This window comes from Trichechus manatus, unplaced genomic scaffold (assembly GCF_000243295.1).
Source record: "Trichechus manatus latirostris isolate Lorelei unplaced genomic scaffold, TriManLat1.0 scaffold00098, whole genome shotgun sequence".
NCBI lineage: Eukaryota > Metazoa > Chordata > Mammalia > Sirenia > Trichechidae > Trichechus > Trichechus manatus.
In genome coordinates this window covers 934861-945795 of record NW_004444034.1, presented here as the reverse complement: position 1 = coordinate 945795, position 10935 = coordinate 934861, and the positions used below count along the sequence as shown (strand labels likewise).

General features: G+C 38.2%; 1 protein-coding gene across 2 annotated transcripts in view; it reads left to right on the top strand.

Moving 5' to 3' along the window:
- Nucleotides 1–10935, top strand: part of TRMT11 (tRNA methyltransferase 11 homolog) — a 61585-nt gene that overhangs the window by 17935 nt on the left and 32715 nt on the right. For both annotated transcript variants that reach the window (XM_004382717.3, XM_023737154.1), the window contains 4 exons: nt 4005–4086; nt 4174–4266; nt 4499–4633; nt 5353–5509. In XM_004382717.3, the coding sequence (XP_004382774.1) occupies nt 4005–4086; nt 4174–4266; nt 4499–4633; nt 5353–5509 (467 nt within the window). The remainder of the gene's footprint in view (nt 1–4004; nt 4087–4173; nt 4267–4498; nt 4634–5352; nt 5510–10935) is intronic.

Sequence of the window (10935 nt, the reverse complement as noted above, 5' to 3'; positions counted from 1 at the left end):
AACAAAAGCCCCGGGATCCCACCAGCGCGGTAGCCCAGACCGGGAAGCAGCTCCACACTCGAATGGAGCTCCGCAGCCCCTCAAGAAGAAGCAAAGATGGTGCATGGAGCCAGGCACTCGAGCGAAAGGAGAGGGAGGTGGCGAGAGGCAAGTAAGAAATCAAAAGAAGCAGGAAAAAAAAGGCAACACTAGCAGCCAACAAATGTCAGTCAGAGAGCCAGCTAGTGCGGGCTGGTGTTTCTGTACAAGAGACTGTGTCCGCGGGAGGTGGAGGGGTCCGAGTGTGGGTGAAGAAGGGTAGAGAGTGGGAAAGCGTATATCACACATTACTGGTGCTCTGCAGCCCCTCAAGGAGAAACAAAGATGGCGCATGGAGCGAGGCACTCAAGCGAAAGGAGGCGGAGATGGCGAGAGGCAAGAAAGAAATAAAAAGAAGCAGAAAAAAGCAACACCAGCAGCCAACAAATGGCACCCAGAGAGCTGCCCGCTCGGGCGTGTGGAATCCAAGTAGCTGGCGCTTCCCGGTCAAGAGACCATGTCCGCGGGAAGCAGAGGAGGCTGAGCCGGAGCAAAGAGGAGTGGGGGGTGGGCAAGCGCACACCGCCAATTACCGGTTGTTTTGTCTCCCGCTGGACGTTCCGGGAGGCTGCTTTCTCGTACCCCCTGTTTGCTGGTCTCCGATAGGAGTCCAAGTTGGTGGATCCGCGCTGCGTTAGCTGGTAGGGGACCTCTGCATGAATCTCTCCTCGCTCTCCGTTCTCTGTCAGTTTTCTCGCTCCATTTGGTGCTTGGCTGAGTTCTTTATCTCTTCATTTGATGTTTTAGGGTTTCAGGATTGTTGTATTCTCTGTTTGGCTTAATTTTCCGGATCTTTGCTGTGGAGAGACGGTGTGGTGCTTCTGCCTTGAGCGCCATTTTGCCGGAACTCCTTTTTTTTTTTTTTTTTTAGGTAAATAAACTATAATATAAACCACTGAAGCACTCTGTGTACCCTTCTCGGTTCCATTTCTCTCTTTTTCCATTTCTCTCTTTCCTTCAAAGGACAGTTTTTTAAAGCATTTTTATTTGCTAATAAGGTTTTAGTTCATTGTTGATTTTATATTGTTGAAAGGTGACATCCATTCTTATAGAGATGTGGCACTTGGGAAATGTGGCAATCTGTATGAGCCTTAGCTGTATAATCTCTAAACTATATATCATAATGGAAACCCTGGTGGCGTAGTGGTTAAGTGCTATGGCTGCTAACCAAGAGGTCGGCAGTTCGAATCCACCAGGCGCTCTTTGGAAACTCTATGGGGCAGTTCTACTCCGTCCTATAGGGTTGCTGTGAGTCGGAATCGACTTGATGGCAACAGGTTTTGTTTTGTTTTTTTTTAATGTATCATAATAGTGCAGTTATATTTAGGAAAACTGTTTACTCTGAAAAAGTATAAATCATAAAAGGTATTGTAAATTAATGTTTCAGTATTAACTGAAGTTTGTGATGTTAAATGCCAGATCTGTTTATTTTTACCATTATAAATTTATTAATATGTTGTATAATTTCCTTTAGAAAAGAGGGATATATAGAGTTATTATTTCATATTTTATTGACTCTACATTATCATTATAAGCATTAGTTGTACTGTACTGTGTAATAGTTCGTTAGGGATTATTGTGAGCTGTGAAGAATTGTTCGTCCCTTTCCTGGATGGCCTGGGATTCCTATGTTTTTTGCATTTTTATTTCTGAGAAGCAATGTACCATAGTAGTATAGAGCATGGATTCTGGAGCCAGACTGACTGGCTTTGAATTGTGGTTCCAAAACTTATTGTGTGACCTGAGAGTTATTTAATCTCTTTGTGCCTTAGTTTTCTCATTAGTTAAATGGGTGATGATACTGGCAGCTACCTCATAAGGTACCAAAAGGAATAAATGAGTTAATATTAAATGTCCTTAGAACAGTCTCTTGTGCTTAGATTGATAGCTGCCGTCAAGTTGACTGTGACTCTGACTCATGGTGACCTTATTTACAGCAGAATGAAATGTTGCCCAGTCCTGTCATGATCAGTGGCATGCTTGAGTCCATCATTGTGGCTCTTGTGCCCGTCCATCTCACTGAGGGTCTCCCTCACCCTCGTTGGCCCTCCACTTCACTAAACGTGATGTCTTCCTGTAGCAATTGATCCCTCTTGATGGTGTGTCCAAAGGAAGGGGGTCATACAGTGTTCTGTTGTGAGCCATTGGCTAATTTTTGACAACACATTGCCAGGCTTTTCTTCCTAGTCTGCCTTAGTCTGGAAGGCCCACTGTCGTGATCCTGCTGGTATTTGAAATACCAGTTGCATAACTTCCAGCATCATAGCAACATGCAAGCCACCAGATAGCTTGTGGCCCTTGTACTTAGAATTGTATTAATGTTAGCTCTTACTATTTTTTATTATCTTTGCTTTTCAAAGTATTCCACACCTAGAGTCTTTCCTACCCAGAGTCGTTCTCAGATTGACAGTTATCTATTCTGCCCTCAGTTTATGTTTCCAGGAATCTTTCTTCTCCCTTAGAATGTAAGTTACCTGAAGGCAAGTTTTGTTCTCTGTTCTGTCCCAGTGCCTAGAACAATTCTTGGCATATAGTAGTCTTTAATAAATATTTGTTGAATCAATGAATGAATATAACAAGCTTATAATTTTTTAAACATTAAGAATAAGAAAAAAAAACCTGGATGAATAGTTTGTTTGTTTTTTGGTTGCTTTTTATTCTCTATATGTTTTACATAGCTGAAGTTAATCTTTAAGTGATAGTTAAGTAAGAGTAGGGGAGGGGATAGTCGTGGTTCCGTGGTAGAATTATCTCCTTCCATGTGGAGGACCTGGATTTGATTCTCATCCAGCGTACTTCTTGAGCAGCCACCACCTGTCTCTCTGGGGAGGCTTGTGCATTGCTATGATGGGGAACAGGATTCAGTGGCTCTTCCTGACTAAGACGGACTAGAAAAAAGTCTTGGGGATCTACTTCTGAAAATGAGCCAAAGAAAACCCTATGGATCACAATGATCTGATCTGCAGCCAGTCATGGGGATGGTGCAGGACGAGGCAGGGTTTTGCTCCTGTTGTGTATGGGGTTGACAGGAGCTAACAAAAACAACAAAGTAAGAGTAGTATTATTATAGAAGCCCTCTCTCTATAAATTTACTAGAAAGAAAAGGAGGAATTAGTTTTCAAATGATAACATTTACATTCCAATTGCAGCATTAGTTCCGATTATAGTTGTTTGAATTTAGATGAATAGAACAGTGCTAATACCCACTGCCATCGAGTCGATTCCAACTCATAGCTACCCTATAGGGCAGGGTAGAACTGCCCCATAGGGTTTCCAAGGAGCACGTGGTGGATTCGAACTGCCGACCTTTTGGTTAGCAGCTTTAGCTCTTAACCACTACGCCACCAGGGTTTCCAACTCCAAGAGATGTGTAGTCTGATTGCAATGAAATTTTGCTTGTAATTGTTTAAATGTTCTTTGACTTTGATGAGAGCTTGACAATTTTTTTTATAGTAAGAATTTTGTTCTTGTAATGGTTATGATAGCAACTATTAGCAATTAAATGTTACAAAATAGTAGCTAAATATTAATAGTAACGTTTTTTATCTGATTCTTTTTCTTTTTTTATATAGAGAAGACATTGGTAAAAATTGAATTTCCTGCAGATTTTTACCAGTTTCACTAAAATAACAAGTAATTTTATTGTATCATTTGTTCTAGTATAAAAATATAATCATGAAAAATTGAAAAAAAAAAAAAAACCCGACTTATATTGAATTTTCCCTCCTTCTGTGTAAAGTTGATTTCCTATGTGTGGTTTGAACTTAAGCTATATTTGCTTCCAGGATTTCACTTTTATAGCTTAGAAGGCATCAGCAATAACCATTTTAGAAGATTGGGCATAAAGAATTAGTGAAATAACTGTTAATTGTTACCGTGTGAACTAATTTCTTTACTGAGGTTAGTACTGATCATTTATCCCCTAGGTCTATATTTGAACTATGGGGTCATGGAAAATCTCCAGAGGAGCTGTACAGTTCTCTTAAAAACTACCCTGTGGAGAAGATGGTACGTAATAAAATATGGCTTTATATAGGCAAATCTGCAGATACTGTAGAATTACTAAACTTAAAAAATTATCTGCTTTTATTTTAGGTTCCATATCTACATTCAGACTCCACGTACAAAGTAAAGATTCATACATTTAATAAAACATTGACACAAGAAGAAAAAGTCAGACGAATAGATGTAAGTGAATTTAACACAAGTTCTATAGGATTAATCTAGTCTAGCTGCTGTTGACATATAGTAATACCTAACATCTGTGAAGTGCTTATTTTGTACCACGTTTTATGCTAAGTACTTTTCATGTTTTATCTTATTATATGCTGACCCTAGACTTGTTAGGTATTATTAGATAAGCACCATTCCTTTTAAATTTTTGTAGAATTATTACAGTAGAGTTATTTTTATTTTTCAGGCACTTGAATTTCTGCCATTTGAAGGAAAAGTGAATTTAAAGAAGCCACAGCATATATTCTCTATTTTGGAGGATTATGGTTTGGACCCAAACTGCATCCCTGAGAGTCCACATAACATTTATTTTGGTAGATGGGTAAGCAGGTGTTCTTTCTATCCATCTCACAGTTTGTTGTTATCTTTAAAAGCTAAACTCCATTTGTTTCTCTAAAAACTAAACTTGACTCAACTATAGAGCTTTAAAGTAGCTGAAGGGTCAGAGGTACTGTATGGATTAAAATCAATGTTGAGTATGTAGCTGTGGTTTTTTTTTTGGCAAGGATTTCTATGACGTTCAAGAGGCTTGTTAAATATAAAACTCTGGGAGGAAGTGATGTACCTGGAAACATTAAGAAATATTAGAAAATCTGGACTGCTTTTTCAGTAAAGCAGAGAAAAGGCGAAGTTCTGTGATGCTAGCTTTCCAGTCTAGGTTTTCCATTCTGAAAAGAAATAGAATTACTGCAGAACAGTTCTGCTTACTGCCCGGAGGATTTAGGTGGGTAGGTGGAAGCTGTGGCTTATGTTATAGAATAATGTCATTAATGATAGGTCAGATTTATTCATCACCAACACCTGGAATAATTGCATTCAAATCCAATTCAGATTTCCTTTGAAAAGACACCGTAAATTGAAAGACATCAAGAAATAGATGGTGTTTGTTCATAACTACCTCAATCACATTTTTTTAAAGGAATAAATTTAGAGCAGTAGAAAGTGGTAAGAGGCTCTCATCATCAAACTGGTTTTATTATGAATGATTATCTTAAATCTTTTCTGAATGGTTATACTTAATGAAAAATACCTTTGATCTAGATTGCAGATGGACAGAGGGAGCTTATTGAGTCATATAGTGTCAAAAAGAGACACTTTATTGGAAATACAAGCATGGATGCTGGTTTATCATTCATCATGGCCAACCATGGAAAAGTGAAAGAAAATGATATTGTCTTTGATCCGTTTGTTGGAACAGGTATTTTTATTTAACTGTTAAACTAGTGTTAGAGATGCTACTTGTTTGTATTAGTCAAGGTCATAGTAATACTTTTGCTAAAAGATTAAATGGACAGAATAATCTCTTAATCATTCAGTGGTGGCTAAGAGACAGCCACATACATGGGTAATAGAAAGTATTTAACAATTTTACCACTTTAAAGAAGATGATGTTGTTAGAATTTTATGGATTTTTTTCCCAGGTGAAACAGTAGCATGGGGGCAGGAGAGGAGGGGAGCATCAATCTCTTTTTTTAGCAAATAAACTAGCAACACTATACATTGTAGAAATATTATACATTGTAAAGTTTTGTACCTTATTTAAACAGGAAAATTCTTACAGGTAAGAAAGACTTTAAAGTCACAAGGTCAAAAAATGTATTCATCTTTTAAAATTGATAACCATATACTTAAAACAAAAAAACCCAAACCTGTTGCTGTCGAGTCAATTCCGACTCATAGCAACCCTATAGGACAAAGTAGAACTGACCTGTAGGGTTTCCAAGGAGTGGCTGCTGAATTCGAACTGCTGACCTTTTGGTTAGCAGCCAAGCTCATAACCAGTGCGCCAGCAGGGCTCTACACCATGGTGACATCTTTGCTTTTGAACACTTTAAAGAGGTCTTTTACAGCATATTTGCCCAATTCAGTACATCATTTGATTTCTTGACTGCTGCTTCCATGGGCATTGATTGTGGATCCAAGTAAAATGAAATCCTTGGCAACTTCAGTGTTTTTCTCCATTTATCGTAATGTTGCTTATTGGTCCAGTTGTGAGGATTTTTGTTTTCTTTATATTGAGGTACAATCCATACTAAAGTCTGTAGTCTTTGATCTTCATTAGTAAGTGCCGATAAGTGCTTCAGGTCCTCTTTGCTTTCAGCAAGCAAGGTTGTACCATCTGCATAATGCAGGTTGTTAGTGAGTCTTCCTCCAATCCTGATGCCTCATTCTTCTTCATATAGTCCGGCTTCTTGGTATCTTTGCTTCCAGGTTTTTTCAGTGGACAAAGCTAGGATATATATGTATGTTTGTACACAGTATAGGAGCCCTGGTGGTGCAGTGGTTAAGAGCTTGGCTGCTAATCAGAGGGCTGGCAGTTTTAATCCACCAGCCACTCCTTGGAAACCCTATGGGACGGTTCTACTCTGTCCTGTAGGATCGCTATGAGTTGGAATCAACAAGATGGCAGTGGGTTTGGGTTTTGGTTTTTAGTGGTTCCGTAGTTAAGCGCTTGGCTGCTAACCAATAAGTGAGCTGTTCAACCCACCAGCTGCTCCATGAGAGAAAGATGTGGCAGTCTGCTTCTGTAAAGATTTTTAGCCTTGGAAACCCTATGGGGCAGTTTTGCTCTGTCCTGTAGAGTAGCTATGAGTCAGAATCGACTCGACGGCAATGGGTTTGGTTTTTGGTTTGGGTACACGATATGCATGTATATGCATGTACACATGCACATATTCCTACATACATATGTGTGAGTGTGTGTGTATTCACCTAGACATGCATGTATGTATATATATTTTAGAAGTCTTGAATTTTCATCTGTACTACAAGTTCCAGTCCATTTCCTAGGGGTTCTTTCTTGCCTACCCCTATTCATATTTATATGCACCTTCTTCCACAGTGAGAACTGGAGAGCTTAAAATAGAATTCCTAGTATTAAGTTCAATTTCCTTCCCTTGACATAGACGAAGCCAAGTTTACTCTGAAATGCTGACTTCCGCAGCAGTCAAGGTGCTGGCTGTCTTTACTGTGGTGAGGTACAAGAAGACTTGCCCCTAATTTACTTTAGGGTAGTTCCTTATAAACAGAAGCTGATTTGATTCTTCATATAGGACAATTAATGGAAAATGTGATAAAGATCTTTGCAAAGATGCTGCTAAAATACATTTTCATAATTTATATTTGTGGTTTAAGCATAACTTTAGGATTTTAGCCAGTTTCTGGTGCTTTGGTCTTGGAACTGGTAATAGTTGATAATTGTGAATAGCGTAATTCCTAAGCACAGTTTGTTCTCTTTCTTGGACATTTTGCCTATTCGATGGGTAGTACCTTCTAAAGGATTGGAGAAATAAGTAGTCCCGTGCTCTCCTCCATGGCCGTAGTTTTTCACAAAGTATTTGATGGTATTTTTCCTTCTCTTTCTTTTTTTTAGTATTTTTTAAAATTAAGTGTATGTAATCCCTTTTACATTTTAAAGGTGAAATTGAGATGTATGTAGTTTCCCAAATGCATTACCCACTGACTACTTACGACCTGTGATTTTCTCAATGTTATAGAGTGGGGTGGAAAGCTAGGAGACTGAAAGGAGAGACACAGTCTTTTTCTTCATAAATACCTTTCCTTTTTGTTTTAGACAGTCTGCTACTGTTATCTAGAAAGACACTATGAGCTGCAGAAACATACTTCCCTTTCCATTTTAGCAAATTCACTGATACTCACCTTAGTAAGATTTTTTTTTAAGTTGTGTATCTCCATTTTCCCAAAGGGGAAGATTCATGCCACTGGATCCGCTCTCAGTTGTTAGGAAGTAGTAGTGGTGCAAACAGTTAACCGCTCAACTGTTAGCCAGAAGGTTGGCAATTCAAACCCATCCAGAGGAGCCTCAGAAGACAGGCCTGGTGATATGCTTCCAAAAGGTCATAGCCTTGATAGCTCTATGGGAGCAGTTCTGCTCTGCACACGTGGAGTCTTCATGAGTCAGAAATGACTCACTGGCAACCAACAACAACAACGCAGCAACTGTTCTGACTGTGAGCATGTCGAAAGGAATGAACAGCATAAGTATATTGAATGCCTATAATGGCGCAGCCCTACCTGTGATGTAGCACAAGACTGTAAATAGTGTACAACTCATATTAACTGAGTGGGCAGGTTTACTTAATAACAAATTTTGCTTTTGTTTATAAATTGGTAAACTAATATATATTTGCTTCAAGTGGTGCTGACCTCAAAGGAGGTAATATGGAATAGAAAAAAGACTAAATAGAATGAGGTTTAAATCCTTCTACCAATTACAGTATGACTTTGGACAAAATACTTGTCTGGGCCTCAGTTCCATTATTTGTAAAATGGGAATAGGAATATATTGCGAGGATTAAATGAGGTAATATGTATAATATTTCTAAGGAATTGCCTGAAACATGATAGGCCATCAACTGTGATAGTTATCATCATTTTTTAAATTATTGTTAAGAACTTAGATGCTTTTTTGGTGAAAAATGTTAGATATAGTTAATATTGAATGCTGATGATGAACATTTTGGCCATGCACTCATTTTCTCCTCCCCTCTGTGGCTAATTTCCAAGACATATATAATTTGCAACTGTTGGCAAGTTATGGCTGCAGACAAGGAAATTGAGGCTTAAAATTATAAACTTCTAATTCTTTGTTTATATCTAAAATAATTGGTTCAAGTGTCTGCTGAATGCTGTAGGTATCTGTGGTGTGGTTTTATGATAGAGCTCTGCAACCACAGCTCTGATTTCTTCCATTCCCTTCTCTCAAGTGAGCCAGCTCCTCCTGTAATTCAGGATTCACCCAAGAAACTAATGTATACTTTTTGGCCTCTTGTGCCTCAGATAGGTATAAGGAAAAGAATGTGGCTTCTTTTGAAATTGTATCATTGCAAAGTGCACGTAGGCACAGGAGCCAGGTGTGGGGAAGGTAACTGTCCTAGGTCTGGGAGGAAGCTATGGGAAGGAAAAGAGAAAGTTAGGAGCATGAGATAATGGATATCTGTAGATCTGTGTAACTATTTTCTGTTTCCCATTTTGTCTCCAACTCTTTGTAATCCCCCTTTCCTCATTCCCTGGTTTGTGTAGTAGCATTTCTGTTTTCTAGCAGTATTCTTTTGCTCAGGCTGCTAGTTTAATTAGGACTTTTTTTTTTAAAAAAAGGATAAAATAGAAGTATAATATCACTATTCTTCCTCCTTTTTTTTCCCCTTTCCTTCAGCAAAACCAAAGCCCAGACTCTCCACACATTTGTGAAGATTTGCACATAAATCTCTAAAGATGAAAATCATGAATTTGTTTCTGTATAGAATATACATGTCATAGAGGAAAGTCCGTTTACTATTGTATTCTTTTGCCTGGAGGATATTACCCTTAAACATAAAACCCCAAAAAACCAAACCTACAGCCATCGAGTTGATTCCGACTCATAGTGACCCCATAGGGTTTCCAGGACTGCAAATCTCTGGAAGCAGACTGCCACGTCGTTCTCCTGCAGAACCGCAGGTGTTTTCGAACTGCTGACCTTTTGGTTAGCGGTTGATTGCTTTAACTACTGTGCCACCAGGGCTTCTTACCTTTAAATGTAAAGTGGTTACTATTTAAGTAATAAGAAATTAAAACACTGATTTGTCTGTCTAGATCACATGTGTGGTATTCTTACACTTAGTAGCATAATAAGAAATCAGTGAGTCATGCGACCTGCCCCCCTTAACACTTCACCCCTCCTTTTTTGTATCCTTCTACTAAAACAGCTTCCAAGAAAACTCCAACTGAGGTATGAAAATGCTTCACTTTAACTGAGAAATAACAGAGGATTAACAGTGATTGGCCCAGTGATCAGTTCAGAGTAGCTAATTTATTATTTTATTTTTAAAAATGAAAAGCTTTAAAAAAAAGTTAACTAACAGATACAGTCTAACAGATTATTCATCTCCTTTCAGCAGTGTACTGTAAATTGGGTCTTCTCAAAACTCACTGTAACCAAATGGATAAGGTTCTGTTTAAGGAAGCACAGGAAAGCTTTTCTGTTCCCCTTGACAACTAGTTCTTCTAGGTGAGTATCTGCCTAAATTGGCAGAATTGTAGTAATTCCTCATAATTTGGGTGAAGTGATTTTGTGAGTATTCCAAGTCCCCACATATAGTACCTATCCTAAATATGGACTATTCCACTTACAAAGTAAGAATTGTGAGGTCTTATTTACTCTACCTTTCACACAAATGATTTTCAAAGTTAGTATGAGGGGACCTAGGTTTTGGTTTCTGCTGTACTTTCAGTCCTCCATTTCCCTCTTCAGTAGGAAGCAGTCAGCTACAATATTTTTCATAAACAAAGTATTTCTAAGTACAAGTTGCCAGATTATGTTTTAAATGGCTGTGGAAGGGACACCATTACTTTATAGATCTTGACCCTCTGGAGGCACTACCCATCTTAGTTTTAGAACTTAGGTTTGGGAAGGATATAAGAGAAAGAACGCTAGTTTTTTCCCTTGTCAGAGTGTCTATTTTTTAGTCTAAGAATATATTTCTGATTTCAGTTTGACAGATCTTTCTGGATTTTAACTATTAAGACTTGCCTAAGCACTGAGAACATTTTAATTTGGATGATAATAAGAGTAAAATTTAGTAAAAAGTACAATTTAATAAATATAAATATTTATGAATAAAT